Source organism: Artibeus jamaicensis, unplaced genomic scaffold (genome assembly GCF_021234435.1).
Source record: "Artibeus jamaicensis isolate MK-2021 breed Jamaican fruit bat unplaced genomic scaffold, CSHL_Jam_final contig_700, whole genome shotgun sequence".
Lineage (NCBI taxonomy): Eukaryota > Metazoa > Chordata > Mammalia > Chiroptera > Phyllostomidae > Artibeus > Artibeus jamaicensis.
In genome coordinates, this window is record NW_026521930.1 from 7312617 (window position 1) to 7328837 (window position 16221).

The 16221-nt window shown below is 42.9% G+C and overlaps 1 protein-coding gene across 2 annotated transcripts in view; it reads left to right on the plus strand.

Annotated features, from left to right (window-relative positions):
- The window catches only part of XPO6 (exportin 6), a 120777-nt gene that overhangs the window by 91711 nt on the left and 12845 nt on the right, over positions 1-16221 (plus strand). For both annotated transcript variants that reach the window (XM_053671478.1, XM_037140020.2), the window contains exons 13-17: positions 773-932; positions 4034-4126; positions 8128-8272; positions 9824-9970; positions 10888-11077. In XM_053671478.1, the coding sequence (XP_053527453.1) occupies positions 773-932; positions 4034-4126; positions 8128-8272; positions 9824-9970; positions 10888-11077 (735 nt within the window). The remainder of the gene's footprint in view (positions 1-772; positions 933-4033; positions 4127-8127; positions 8273-9823; positions 9971-10887; positions 11078-16221) is intronic.

Consider the following 16221-nt stretch of genomic DNA (forward strand, 5'->3'; position numbering starts at 1 on the left):
TTTTGGGCTTTAGAAGATCAATAGCTCTTTGTTTTCCATAATTACTACCAACTTTGAAAATGGTTTATAGTTTACAAGGTTTTTAAAATGTATTCTTAGTCCTTGAAATAGTCAGATAATAGCTTCTTTCATTTTGAAGATGAGGAAGCTGAGAATAGAAGTGCTTGCAGAGGCACAGAGCTAGCAAGCGGCAGGGAGTCTGTCTTCTGAATCCCAGTCCTATGCTCTGTTTCATGTTGTGCTCCTACAGCCATTCTGGGGTTCAGTGCTGAGGGCACCCTTTTCTTCGGGCAGGGATGAATCCTGCCTCTCAGCCCATGGAGATGTCGTTCTGTGGCGGGGCCATGTGCAGAAGGCAAGCAAGTTTGGGGGTGATTACACTGAGCCTAGGACACCGGGTCTGCTCAGGAAATATGACCCATATTGAGCAAGTCACTGGACCTGCTTGGGGATGTCTTGAATGTAAAATTAGGGGCATCAGTCCTTCACAGGGTCAGGAGGAATCAGATAGATGTGTGGTCCATGATAGCACACTCCAGGCTGTCTGTCCCGCTTCCTCTGCTGTCCTTCTCTCCATCCAGCTCTGGAGTGCATGTGGGTATCGTGTTAGGTGTACCCGCTTTTCCTGCTTGGTTTGGGGGAGCAGCCTGTGGGTTGCTATGTTTCAAGGATTAGTTTTGCTAAATGTAGATTGCCTGGATGAGCTGTTATTTATCGTTGTAACCAAAGTGTGTTCTTTCTGTGAAAAACCGTCTGAGGTGTTTTGTTCCAGGGCACAGGTTGAACATCACAGCAGAGAATGACTGCCGGCGATTGCACTGTTCCCTGAGAGACTTGAGCTCCCTGCTGCAGGCTGTGGGCCGGTTGGCCGAGTACTTTATCGGAGACGTGTTTGCTGCGCGGTTCAGCAATGCACTCACAGTCGTGGAGAGGTAGGCTGGCACGTACAGCGTGGAGCCATTTCCTCTTCAGAGCTCAGTTGTACCGGGTGTGAGGGGTGGCATATGGCCAGCTAGCTTCTGCGCTGGCACTAGGTAAACCAAGGCTCTGCATATATACGCTAAATGGGGAGCTTTTATTTGACCTCTCGGAACTTCAAATTCCTCGTCTGTAAAATGGAGTAGATCGTATCGTCAGGTTTATTGGGACAATTGAATGAGATAAGTCACTTAGCGCCAGGCCTAGCAGGTAGCAGACAGTGAATATAGTATGTCATTTCATTGAAGATCTTGTAATAGATGTAAAGACAGGATTCGCCTCAGGAGAAACCAGGTGAGGTCGATCTTCATGTCTTTCCTCATAGGGTAAAGAGGCATTAGAATGCCCTAGTAATTAACAAAAGGCAGGCAGGAGACACTATCCAAGTAGGCTGCCAGCTCTCAGAAGTGGAATTTTCCTCAGTCATGTTACGGTAGGACTTTTTTCTAGTCCCATTAGGGTCCTAAGGAGTTAAACCAGGGCAGCCTCCAAGCCTGACCTGAGAAGTGGGTCCCAGCCTTTTCACCACCAAGCTCCTTTCTTTCCTTCTTAGGTTCTCAACTGTGTTTGTTAAGAACCATTTTATACTGCTTGGTCCTCCCCACCTCCCCACTCACAAACTCGTACACTTAAAAAGCCCTGCCCTTGTAATGTAAGTGACAGGTGTGGTTCCGGGTGTTTCACAGTAACTGGTGAGTTGGTTAGATCACAGCTGGGTAGGGGTGGGCCCAGCCCAAAGTCAAGACACCTGAGGCTTTACTGGCCCGGTAGCCATGTCGTTGGAAACACCCTGAACAGGAAATGGAGCCCCATGCCACAGTACTTGCATACCGGATTTTATTTAACTGTTACTCTTACCTTAAAAGCAGAGGTAACTAAGAATTTTAAATAAATCTTTAAAAGCCAGATTAATAGTAGTAATCAAAGGAAATTGATTACTACTCAAAGGAATTGATTACTAATCAAAGGAAGTAGTACAGTAGGAAATTTTTAGAAGTGGGTTTTCACATTTTATTTCTTTCTGTACTTTGAGGGACAGGTGTTGTCACTTTCTTGGTGAAGTGTGGCCCAGAGAGGGTGAGTGACTTGCTTCAGGTCATGCAGTTCAGAGGGAGCACATAGACTTCAACCAGTTTCCTGAGTCTCAAAACTGCCCTCTTTCTACACCACAGAGCTTCTGCTTCCAGAATCCTGTTTCCTGTTCTTGCATTAGGCCCATTCCCAGTGAAGGTTAGCATGTATAGAACATGTCTTACTGTCTGAAATCCATGTTCTTAAAATTTATACTTGAGCAATAATATACACACGCATCAGTCGTCTCAGCTTCATAGTGAGATGATCGACCACAAATCCTGAATGGCTATTTTAGCGGTCCTCTCATACATATCTTTCTGCACTGATTAGGTTTGTAGGCTCTGTACTAAAGATACTCAGCTACTTTTTCTTGAATTTAAAATGAAGTGTGAGAGGAGGCTCCTTGTTATGCCTACATGATCTTAATAAATAGCCAGTGTGATTATTAGCAGTGTTTCAACTTGTAGGTTACAGAAAACAAACCTAATAATAAAACTGCTAAACATAGAAATATTAAGACACATTTAGAAGTCCATTTTTAGTGATGAACATCCTTAAAGAATGCTGCGTGATGTAAAAACAGAATGTAGAGTCCAATACTACATGATTCCACCTATGTGAGATATTTAGAGCAGTAAAACCCATAGAGACAGAAAAAGAATGATGGTAGCAAGGGGTTGGGGGCAGGGAGTGTGGAGAGTTAATATTTAGTGGGTACAATTACAGTTTGGGAAGACGAAAAAAGTTCTGGAGATGGACACTGGTAATGGCTGCCCAATGTACATGTGTAGAATGCCTGCGAACTGCACTGACTGTGTGAAGTTAAAGAAGGTAGAACAGAATTAGGTACCAGGTACACATTGGTGTTTTGCTTACCAATAGTAACTGGTATGATTTCCAGTGATCCCGCCTCTCCCCATTCCTAGAACTGCAATTGGCAACCATTGGCTCTTTCACCCTCATTTTCTTGACTGACTGGAAATGCCCTTTTCTCTCTGCTCCCCAGCCTGAAATAATTTGACCCAATCTTATAGTTTTCTAACGAAGTCCTATTTTTTCCTTTGCATCAGAGAGGAACATTTTTCAGAGTATGGTTCACATGCATCAGAGCCTCAGATGCTTTTCAGAGATGGGTATTTCCAGAGACCTCCTCACAGCTGCATCATTGGTCTGTGGTGTAGTACCAGGGAGTGTGCATTTGTAACAGGTTCCCCAGTTGATGCTTAGGCTCAAAGTTGGAGAACCTCTGCACCATTAAATTGGGAGAGAAAAGTACATGCTGTCTTCCCTGGCGCCTGTCTCAGTTTTCTTAAGGAATAGGCACAGAGGGAACTTAGTTAGGCAGGTCTCCAGTTTTTTCCCCTCGACTCATAAAGGAATGTCTGTCTCTAATGAAAGAGGCATTTTCCATTTCCCAATAGAGCTTGCTGTTACTTACTGTTTAATGCTCATTTGTGTACAGTGAGCCCTTGGGTAACAGTGGGTTCAGCAGTTTGCTCCTGAAATAATTATGCTTGAAATTAAAGATACCTCAATTTAATTCTAGACATTTTTGCCACTTCCACCTCAGTATTTTATCATGAACATTTTCAGAGAAGTTGAAAAATTATACAGGTAATACATAATAAAGCCATTATGGGACTTCCACAGTGCCATATTTTCTTTGAAACTTACTTTTTTCTCCCAAATTTTACTGAAGACCGCATAACAAAACTTTTCATTGTGATCATTTTATTGTTTATAGCATATTATAGTATATTCTGTGTTGGATATTTATATTTTCAAAATTTTTTGATACTATAATGGTTTAGTTATTATCTTTGTATATAAATCTTTATACATGGGTCAGATCATGTCTTTGGGATAAGATTGAAGGTCTGGTCTCTGTTCTTGGGACCTTTGTTGGTTGGTACCTTGTCCATTTTGTCTGATTTTAGTTCACGACTGAATGTTTTTTTCTTACCTGCTTCTTTGCTAACAGGTTAGTCAAAGTCACTCTGTATGGATCTCAGATAAAATTGTACAACATCGAAACTGCTGTGCCATCAGTGTTGAAACCCGATCTCATTGATGTGTAAGTACAGGTTTATATGTTTGTGCGTTCTCAAGAAAGACCTGTCCTCCAGCTCCAAATAATTTTATAGATAAAAAGGCACAGTAGTGGCTGCCATGAAGAGTAAAACTCGCACCACCAAACGCAGAAAAGGAGAAAGATTGTTTGACTGTGGGGGCAGGGTGGCTGGAGTCGGGGGAACTCATCAGGCCGACAGGAGCTGAGAGGGTATGTGGGTAGGTATTTCAGGAGAAAAGAACAGCACAAGCGGAGACAGAGTTGCCAAGTCACTTAGTCGGGAAAGTGGTGCACGGTTCGTGTGGTAGAAGGTGGGGCTGATAGGCGTGCTGGGACTTAAGTGGAAACACGTTGAGGGCCGTGACTCTTGTCCTGTGGAAGAGGCTGAAACTCTAGTGTTCAGACGAATTCTGTGGGGAACACATTCCCTCAGAGGTTCTGGTGATAGAGGATGGTATGAGGCTCTGGTATTTGCATGTTAAACAGGAACCTCAGGTGATTTTTTGAAGCAAGACATCCAGGGACCACACTTCGAGAAACTTTATAGATAGTGGGAAGCCATTAGGAAAGTGACATATGGAAGTGATAGAGCAGCGATTTTCAACCTTTTCAGTCTCATGGTACACATAAACTAATTACTAAAATTTTGCTGATCACCCTGGACAGCTACTGTTATGTTGGTTGTCATTTTTAAAAATTTGACAGTCTTAGGGGAGAGCGATCAGTGCCTCTGACTGAATAGTCAGGTACTGCATGTTTTAAAGATTCTTGCAGCGCACCAGTTGGAAATCAGTGGGATAGAGAAATGGGGACTAGAGATGGGACCACAACCCAGAGATCACCCTGCCTAGGAGGCACACTCTAGACTAGAGCAGGGGCTGGCAGATGATGTCCCATGCTAAATCCAGCCCACTGCCAGCTTTTGTAAATAAAGTTTTATTGGAACACAGCCATGCCTATTCATTTACATTTTGTCTATGACTGCTTTAGTACTACAGTGGCAGAGCTGAGTAGTTGTGACAGGGTATGTTACCTGCAAAGCCTAAAATATGTATATTGGTTTTTACAGAAAACATTTGCTGACCTCTGTTCTAGAACATTCTTGAGCTGCAAATTAGATAAATGATAGAGACTTTTTTAAACTATGATAGTTTACATTTTTAAAATACTGCTTCCCTTTTTGAAAATTCAAAGAAAGCTGTGAAGCTTCTCCTGAGAAAAGTGCTAATTTGCTCATAAACACAGTACCTTATCCACAATTTCAGGAAGTTGCAGAGCCCTTCCTTTTAGCCTTAAAGAGCTCTGTAAATTTGATAGATTAGCTGAGATTCTTAGACTCTAAAGGTAGACTTTGATGTTCTTCCTCTTTTTGGTACTCAAAACTTAAAGAGATCAATGGATTCTAAATAGCAAACACAAAATAACTTCCTGGTCACTGGGAATTTTAGACTCTCAGTATCTGTATTTGTTTACTTTAAATACTTTGTTTTAGCTAACCTCTTTGAAAAAGTTCAAAGCTGTAGCAAAGGGGGAAAATACAATGAACACCCTTATACGCTTAAGCTAGACTCACCAATCATAAATGTCACATTTGCTCTTGTTACTTGTGCTTTCTCTTTGTATATACACATACATTTTTTGTGTGATCTGTTTGAAAATGAATTGCAGACAGTATGTCACTTCACCAATAAACTCTTTAGCATGTGTCTCTTAGCAACAAGGTCAGCCATTCTTTCATGTAACAATAATACCGTTGTCAGCACTCCAGCTGGTCATGCATGCAGCCGTGTCATCCAATTTTGGGTTGGCCAGAAAGCCCATTTATTTTTTTTCTGTAAAATAAAGATATGTTTTCATTTTCATCAATAACTTTATTGATTTAGATATTTTGAGTCTGTTGACTATCCCCACGTGGTATAATGTTGATTGTTCTCAGTTGCTGTCTTGATTTGCTCGTTGCCAACTTCAACTGGTCTACCTGACCGTGGAGCGTCGCCCATTGAGAAATCTGTAGCACGAAACTGCGCAAAACACTATCGACACATTCAGTCAGTCACAGTGCCTTCTCCATACACTGCACAAATCTTTTTTTGTATGTTACAGTTGCATTTTTACCTTTCTTGAAATAATAAACCATAATATGCCAAAAATGTTGCCTATTTTCTTTCATCGTCAGTATTAAAATGGCTACACAAAAATTTACCAATTTTGATAAGTTTTTTTTTTAATGCATGCTGATATGACAGCTGTCACAATACAGTCTAACAAAATTGTTTCAAATGAAGTTAAAGACAACTAAGTGCTACTAGGGCCATTTTATGGACAAAAACAAATGAACTTTTTGGCCAACCCAATATTTTTGAGAGGAGGACTATACACACACACACACACACGTATGTATATCCCATGTTCAAATTTTTCCAATTATCCCAGGAATGTCCTTTGTATTTTCTTTTTAATCCAAAGCCTAATTATGAATCACAAATTAAATTTTCTCTTATAATCCAGAAAGTTCTCCCAACTGTGCATGTTGCAGGGAGGAGGAATGGAAATAGGGCGGGAGGACGGACAGAGACCGACTTTTTGGAGATTCAGCTCTTAAATTTTTTTAAAAGCAAATCTTAAAAATCTGGATTTGTCTGGTTATTTTTATTCTACTGTAGTATTAGATTGAGGTTAAACATTTTTAGTAAGAACACTGCATAGGTGCTGGTGTGTCCTTCCTCTTGCATCAGTCTGGCGGCAGTTGAGATCAGTTTGCCCTCTATCTGTTGATGCCAAGTTTGATTTTAAAGTGGCATCTGCCTCTGTTCCAGTGCCGTTCACTGAAAGGCCTTAGGGGTGATGACCTCTAGTAGCAGTGCTACCCTAGTGCCCAGGCTCGGTCTCCACTAAAAGGAACCAGCGCTCCTTGGAGAGACATTCCAAGCTTGGGGCAGGGTGATCCTGGGAAATCGTGCTGAGCCGGTGAGGAGGGACGTGCTCAGGGATGTTGGGAACACAGGAAAAGGACATCGGGGCTGGCTTAAAAGGGTTTGTCCTGCCCAGAGTCCATAATGTGATCATCAAGAAAGAATAAGGACGATAATGGATTATAACATCGAATGTAAGAATCCACGTATCCACAGTGGTTTAAACAAAGAGGGAAAGCTCTTTTTTACCGAAGAGTGCCAGCTAACGAACAGAAAAGGAAAGATAGAAAAATCACCTGTTTACAGTCACCTTGGTGGTAATGACTTGGGCAGGAGTCCTCAGTGGGTGACAAAACCATGGGTGTTTTTTGGGAGCAGGATATTTCCATAGTGTCAAAGTGTCACCTCACAGAGGTAACACTGTCCATAGGAAAGGGAGAAATTACATTTGGGGTTAGTAGGAAGTAGTAGGTAGTAGGTTACATTTTTGTGCTCTGAGACAGCTGCCTCACTTTGTTCAGATGTGTTAATATCTCTGATGAATCCTGAGCTTTTATGATGTATATTTTGTTGCCTGTATAATGCAATACAAAATTGGTAGAAACCAAATACTCTTTGTCACCTTCACAGTTGCCCCTTAGCCAGATACAATGTATGGTGTGATGGAAGCTTAAGCTGGAGACTCTTCCATGAAAGTGTGTTTATAAAGCTGTAACACCTGGTAGCTATCTCCACCTTGGTCTGCAGCTGTGGATGTTAACATTTTTACTAGTTATATCTTAGGGTTTTTGGTTCTGTTTGTTTCATTGATCATTCTCTCAGGGATGCTTACGTCTGTCACAGAAAGATTGAATAATAGCTGATAGACATTTCACTAACTCCCTTTTGTGTTCTGGGCAGTGGTGGCAATATGTAGATGACAAGTTTCAATTTTAAGGTCTAACATGAGCAAGTAAGTGGTTCCTATGTTGTTGGACGGATCCTGGAACAGTAAATGCAGTGGATGGAATTTTTACCTCTTATGGAATCACATTTAATTCTAATATACTTTGACTTTAACCTTTAAAATCGCATCTTCTCTCCCTTTTGCAGGCATGCTCAGTCCCTGGCCGCTCTGCAGGCTTACTCGCACTGGTTAGCACAGTATTGCAGTGAAGCGCATCGGCAGAACACGCAGCAGTTTTTCACGCTCATCTCCACTACCATGGACGCAGTCACACCTCTAATCAGCACCAAGGTCTTGAAACAGCAAAGGCTACACCTTTTGTCTAACTGTGTCTGTCCTTCTGTCCATATACCCGTTTATTATCAAATCCAAATATTACATAGCATTAGATCCACTACTACCGTAATACAGCTACATCCCATTTCAAGTTCTTTTTAGGTGTAGTCCACATAAATGCAAATATAACTTTATATTTTTAGTTCTCTAAATCCCACATGATACATGGTCATTGTGAAAAAGTAAAATAGGGTTCAGTTTTATAGACTGGAAAGTATTTGTACTCTTTAATCCCTTCCTCTAAAACATTTTCCTTTTCTACACCAAGCACTGTCAGCACTTGGTGGTCTGTCCTTCAGACGTGACTCTCCTGTTACAGACATGAGTAAGAGTGTGTAGATGGCTGGACGTACAGCTCCTTTTGCCTAACAGTGTGCTCTTGAAACCTTCACAAGTGCAAAGCAACTTCAGCTTTTCAAGCTGCCCGATGTTATTCTGTAGTGGGATGTATTGTAATTTTCTTACTGATGGAAATTAGATCCTTGCAGGATGGATTGCTGGGTTGAAGGTCATATCCACATAAACTTCAATAGGTTCTATTAAGTTCCTTCAAGAAGACCAGTGTGTATTAATAAAGCATATAAATGCTTGTTTTTCTTTCTTTTTTTTTTGGTTTTAATTATATGTAGTATTCTGTAGCACTATTGACAGGATAATGTCTTATTTTCCATAAATTTATGTTGCATTTAAAATTGCAATTTATAAATAATATCCCATGGAGAGGGAATTGTGTTTCGTATACACATGTCCATTGCTGGACCTTTCATAACTTTCATAACTGCCATTTGAAATAAGTCATTACAAATACTTCTGAAAAACATGTGTTTTACTAGTGTAACTTTATCCTTTTAGGTAGTTTCCTTAGAATAAACGGGATTATAGAGTCAAAGTGTAGGGATAGTTTGTGTTTCTAGGAAATTATAGTAATATTTCTTTCCTGAACAGCTCTATCGTGTGTGCTGTTTTCATCGTGATCTTACCAGCATTAGGTCCTGTCTGTAAGAAGTCCTCTGTTTTGCCTGTTTGAAAGGATGTAATGATACCTGAATCCAGTTTTTGAGTGGCATGTCGAGGTGAAGAAAGTAGAGCCTGGCGTGGTAGGAGGAGTGCCAAGGTGGGGGCTGAGAGAGAGGGGTCTCGGCTCGGTTGGAGCAAGAGGGTTGAGATGGACAGTCCTCAGTTGTTTGGATGACAGGCCAGGGAGTTTGCCATGAGGTCTCTGAGCTGATTGGGAACCACTGTTGATTCTTGAGCTGAAAAGGGAGTTCGGAGATGCTGGTGACTCTGAACAGAAACTGGAGGTGGCAGTCCCGGCTGGACGGCAGGAGTTGTGGACATGACAAAGGAGATGCTTTCTGATGGGTGTCATCATAGGAAAACTTTGAGGTAGCGCCTACGTGGTAGGCTTCGGCATCCAGGAACCACATTCAGCTTGTGGCCGCCTCGTCAGAGTTCCCATACAGGGGTCTACAGTGAGCTGACATGTCTGTGCTCTTCCCTCGTCAGGTCCAAGACAAGCTGCTGCTATCTGCCTGCCACCTGCTGGTTTCACTGGCCACCACCGTGAGGCCTGTCTTTCTGATCAGCATCCCTGCAGTGCAGAAAATATTCAACAGAATCACCGATGCCTCTGCCCAGCGACTTGTCGATAAGGTGAGGCTCTGGCGTTGCCCTGCAGTCACCAGAGTTGTGTGGCTCTGGCTCTTGTTTTTGCACACAGAACTTACAGGCCTCGCCAGCACGGAAGGCTTTCCTACACGTGAGGCACTGACGCAGCCTCGGTGCTCTCTTGTAAACGTCCTTCCCGACGTGGCCAGTCAGCGTGTGGAGCCAGACAAAATACACAGAGAGAGCTTGTGCTGCTTTTACTTTAATTGAACTTGTTCTATGTATTGAGGTGAAGCTTGTGCTGCTTTGAGAGCTGGTGATTTGGCTGGTGTGAGAGTCTTTGCATTTTTTTGGTTTAAAAGTCTTTTTTTATTGTATGTTTGTTTTCTTAGGGTTGAGATGGCTTCAGATAAGTATATTCTCTTAAATTCTCCCTAGGAAGCTCAGGTTAGAAGTTTAGAACAGAACAGGGCTGGAGTTAGAGGGGGAGTCAAAGCAATTTCTTAAGAGCACCTGGATCAGAATGTATTACTTCTGAGCTGGCGCCAAGGGCACCTTGATTATGAGGCATTCTCTGAACAGCCCTGTTCTGAGTAGCTCCTCAGAGGGTGTACGAAGCCGACAGCAGGGAGACTAGTTAGACTCAGTGTCTGCAGCATCTGTGATTCCTCCCTCTGTGATTCTGCAAGTACCAGATTAGAGGGAAAGTGATGGCACCAGCAGTAATTATTGAGTCTGGCTCTGGGTTGTGCTAGACCCAGACTTGGTGTTACTGCTTCAATATCTTTTTTCCTCCCTGGGTTGCCTTCGAGTTGGACCAAAGCCAGGTTATATGTAAGAAAGGAGCCTGGAGGCCTGAACTCATTGTGTGCGGTGGGTGCTAAAGTCTGTGTGAGGCATGACTGCTGTGCTGTCTGTTGCTCTTGAATTTTTACCATAGATGCCTTTGGGGTGTCTTCCAGGCTCAGGTGCTGGTGTGCCGAGCACTCTCTAACATTCTGCTGCTTCCGTGGCCAAACCTCCCAGAGAATGAGCAGCAGTGGCCTGTACGCTCCATCAACCATGCTAGCCTCCTCTCTGCGCTTTCCCGGGACTATCGCAACCTGAAATCCAGTGCTATTGCCCCACAGAGGAAGATGCCACCGGATGATAGTAAGTGGCCCCTGGGAAGGGACACTGCAGGGAGATTGGTAGGTCTGGCATTGTTCTTCCTTTGTGACTGATGAGATTTGCACCCGAGGCTCACATGGTGAATTAATATGTCCATAGTCACCCAGCTGCTAAGTGGAAGAGCCAGGTTGGGGCGTGGGAGAGACCCCACTTACCTGTGAAGTTCCATGAATACATCGGCTAGACCCGTTTCCTGAATGCAGGATGCCCCACCTCTAATTTAGAATGTAAAAAATAAAAATGTTTATTGAAGGCACTGTTGATGGTGCCATAGGATTAAAAAAAAACAACCCTGCAGTGATCATTTATCTCTTTCTGATACTTACGTAAGCAAGGAATTTTACCTATACACACTGAGAAAAAAAGAACGTAAAAATTATTCTTTGAAACTGCATTTAACCTTTCTCCAAATAACAGCTATTTCAGAGGCTTTGAAAGAGCTTGAAACCTTCACATATAGCACTTTAAGTTTGGTTGTTTATATTAAAGTGGAGAAAAAAATGAATCAAAGAGAATGCAGTAGTTCAAGGAGAAGGTATCAGATTTCTCTGAAAAATCTTCTTGAAATAATTATTATAGATACATTTTTTAGATACACTCAATTGCCCTGGCTGGTATGGCTAAGTAGGTTGGTCATGCCACAGATCAGGAGGGTGTGGGTTCGATCCCAGTCAGGGCACATGATTAGGACTCGGGTTCCGTCTCTGGCCTGGGCGCGCACAGAAGGCAGCCAGTCGCTGTTTCTCTCTCACATTGATGTTTTATCCCTCTTTTTCTCCTTTCCTTCCTTCTCTCTAAAATAAAATAAAAATTCAGTCTGTTTTCACAATAAGAAAACAATGGGACATTACAGGCTGATATTATTTCTAGAATGTCAACAAAAATACTTTTGAAACCCCTGGCTGGTGTAGCTCAGTGGATTGAGCGCTGGCCTGCGAACCAGACGATCGAGGTTCGATTCCCAGTCAGGGCACACGCCTGGGTTGCAGGCCCGTTCCCAGCAGGGGATTCACAGAAGGCAACCACACATTGATGTTTCTCTCCCTCTCTCCTTCCCTTCCTCTCTAAAGATAAATAAATAAAATCTTAAAAAAAAACTATTAAAAAATACTTTTGAGACGTTAGACATGGCAATAATATACAACATTTAAAAACATTTTATAATTAGGAGCATTAACATATGCTCATTACACAAAAATATTAGAATAGTATAAAGAAGAAAAGAGAAACTTAAATCTCACCAACTTTACTATTTTACAAAGTAACCATTTTAACTATTTTGTCTTTTAAATATATTTTACAGTTCTATAGTTGAATAAGAATGGCTAGCTTACCGAGGGATTCCATGTAAGGGCAAGTGCTGGTGATCTCCCATCATCAAATCTCTGGCTATGCCAGCATCGGCCACCAGTGTCTGGTGTTTGATCCTGAGTGTTTTACACTCAGTAATTGATTTGATTCTCTTATCAGCCTATGAGTTAGGTACTGTGAATTATCTTGATTTTGTCCGTGAGGAAACTAAGGTATGGGAAGATGAAGTAACTTGCCCGGAGGGGACATACAGTTATTATATAACCATGTTTTATAAAGGTCAATGGCCTTCTTTACTCACTGTACCTCACATGCACTGTACTAGTCAGCGTAGGCTAGGTTATGCTGCGTGTAACCGATAATCCCAAAAGCCTAGTAGCTTAGTGCAGGAAAACATTTATTTCTTACTGGCACCACATGTCTAGCTGGGGTCAGTGTTTGGGTAGAACCTGCTCATTCTAGCCACTCAAGGCCCCAGGCTTATGAAGGGTCCTTTTCCGTCTGTGCTCACACTGGGAAAGTGTCTTGCCTAGAAGTAACCGTTTCCATACATATTTTGTTGGCCAGAGCATGTGCTTACATGGCCGTGGTATGATTTCAGCAAGGATGGAAAGTGTGATGCCACCATCTTCTGGAAAGATTTGCCGAATAACATTAATGATGTACACAGTGAATGTAATTAAAAGCATCGTTAACTGCCCTGGCTGGTGTGGCTCAGAGGATTGAGCGCCGGCCTGTGAACCAAAAGGTCACAGGTTCGATGCCCAGTTAGGGTGAAACTGGAAAAGATACCAGAGCTTGTGCTGCCTGTCACTTACCAAACCGAGTAAGTGGAGACAGAGTTTGAATCTCTATGGGTGCTTTATTCAGATGGCCGGTGATTTGAGAGGGCAGCGGGTTTGCACCCAAACGGACCATCTTACATTTTCTCTCCAGGCCAACTTTTTTATAATGGAATAAACAAGGTGTGATGAGGGGCTTTGAAGTTCAGGGAGAGTTAGATGAAAGAGACTGCAGCATTCCGCCCCCGGGCAGTTGGCTGTTCCCAGGGATGGATGGACAGTCGTCTCTCTCTCCCTGGAACACAGGGGCCCGGATGCCTCCACTCGTCCCCAGGCGGTGGTCTTTAGCAGGCCCCAGGAGGTCGGCTGTTTCTCCCAGGACCGGCCTTATCTGTAGGGTTTGTTTGAAACAAAAGCTTTAACGTATGCATTATTTACTAGGCTTATAACTATTTACCTTAAACTAAAATTTCCAACTCTTAAGTCCCCTATCAAGGGCACATGCCTGGGTTGTGGGCCAGGCCTCCAGTGTGGGGCGCTCGAGGCGACCACGCACTGATGTTTCTCTCCCTCCCTTTCTCCTTCCCTTTCCATCTGTCTAAAAATAAGTAAATAAAATCTTTTAAAATAAAGTAAAACACTGAAAAAACATAGTTAACATTTGTTGACTGTTTACTGTGTGCCTGGCACTGGCTGAGAATTTTATGTACTTCATTTAATCTTCCCTGAGTTCTGTGAGATATGTCTTAGTATCCTCATTCTTTAAGTGATATGATGAAGGTCTGGAAAGTTTTTCCTAGCCCAACTTTATACTTGGAGAATTTTTTCAAACCTACAGAATACTTGAAAGAATAAGAAAATGAGCAACTATATATCTTTTGTTGTTAATATTTTCCACATTTGTGTTTTTCCCCACTCATAGATACTTTCCAACCAAGCATTTAAAGTTGCAAATTGACACTTTATTCCTGAATATTTAACCTTTAAGGGGGAAAGGCCAAGAGCTAAGAAAATGTGACCTCTGATGTGTATGGAAATTAAAACATACGTACTCTTTCTTACAACTAAGATACCATCACCACAACCAAGCTGTGTAATATTGTTACAATAATGTCATTAATTAACATACAGGCCATGTCCAGGTTTTCCATAGTCATTACCAAAATGCCCTGTTTTGCTTTTAAAAATCCAGAATACAGTCAAGGGTCATGTGTTACATTTGGTTGCCACATCTCTTTAATCTCTTACAATATGGAAAAGCATTCCTGCTTTTTCTTTTTCACAACGTTGATGTTTTTGAAGAGTCCAGATCCAGGCCCTTTTTTCTTGGTAGAAAGTCCTGTAATCTTGTTCTGATTGTTTCCAGCAATTGATTTGGGGCAGGAATACCACCTTGGTAGTGGTACGTACTTCCTATTGCATTGTTTCACGCCACCTCTCCATTGTAAAGATATGCCCACCCCCACCCCTGCCTGCCTGGCAGGTGTGCATTGCTCAGGGTCAAAGGAAGCATTGGGGGAAGAAGTGAGACGCGGGACTGGATGGCTCCAGATCCTTGCTTTTGCCACATTGCCCCTTTCTTCTTTAAAGCATTGTTTTTAGTTATTCTATGATATCCTAACCTATGGAAGTAACACAATACCTATTCTATTTCTATGTATTTAGTGGTGCTTTCAGTGTTTTACTTGTACGTACGTTTTAATTTCCATACACATCAGAGGTCACATTTTCTTAGCTCTTGGCCTTTCCCCCTTAAACGGCTTCCCCGAGCCTTGTGTATCCTTGGGGAAATGTCTGCCCCCGTGCAGTCACCCAGCTCTGTAATAGCGTCTGTGTTTATAGTAGTTACGAATGAGTGGCTCCTTGATCTGCGGTATGTGCCCTTTGTTCACCTTCCAACGGCCCCTTGACTGGCCTTTAGTGGGTGAGGCCTGTTGTGGGCTGTTATCTTCGTTCTCGCTCAGTCTTGTGAGAGAGGTAGTGTTATCTGTCCACATCTTCAGATGAGAAAACTGAGACTCAGAGCGTAGCAGAGTCAGGATTCAAACCTGATTCCACCCACTTCCAAAGCATGGACTCTTTCTTCTGCTGTACACTTCCCTGGGAGCCTCTTCAGGCCCCAGAGACTGGTGGGCTTGGGGGTTAGGGTGATCCAGAGAGCGTGGCCCAGCGGCGCTCAGCTCTGGTAGCTCAGCTCTCGGAGCTCTGCTGGGCTGAGGCTGCCGAGCCCTGGCTGGGCCACACAGGCTTCTTTGGGAAGCAGTGTCTGAGGGGAGGAGCTGGGGGAGGATGATACCTTTTCTCCTCTCGGGGGGGGGCCTCCTGATGTACAGACACTTTGTTACAATTACTCTGAACTTTGTCTCTGATCTTAATGGCAGCCTGCAAAGGCAGGGCTGTTGGCTGTCCGCCGTGGACTGACAAGGACCCTGCCTAGTTGTATGGCCACCTAGTAGCCACCTGCCGTTCGCATCCAGGCTCCTCTGATCCGGTCCCTTGCCGTTTCTTCCGAGCTCCTGCCTATTTTCTAGCCACCGCCTCTCTTTTCCCTGTGTGCTATGTGGGGTCATCCAGTGAGCTCATACATCAGGGTATCGTTAGGAGCATATGAGACCTGTCTGGAAAGTATCCAGCCATGTAACATGAAAAATAGAGGCATTTATTGAAGAAGATACAAGAAGCATTGTACATAGGAGAGTGATGCCTCAGTCCCTTTCAAGGTAGGCACATTGAGACCTCACACAGTTCTCCTAATCGCCATCAGCTGCCCCTTTGTATTTTTCTGAATTTCATTGACATTCTGAAATCTCTTTGCTTTCAAAGGTGATTTTAGTTTTGGGAAAAGCCAGAAGTTGCAGGGCGCCAAATGTGAGCTGCAGGGGGCCTGAGTCACCTGGGTGATTGGATGTTTTGCCAAAAAAAACCCTGTAGGAGATGTGATGTATGAGCAGGCGCATTTCGTGGTAATGAAGCTGCTAATTACCAGTTGCCCACCTCTGTGGCCTTCTGAATCATCTGAATAGTTTCCATGGA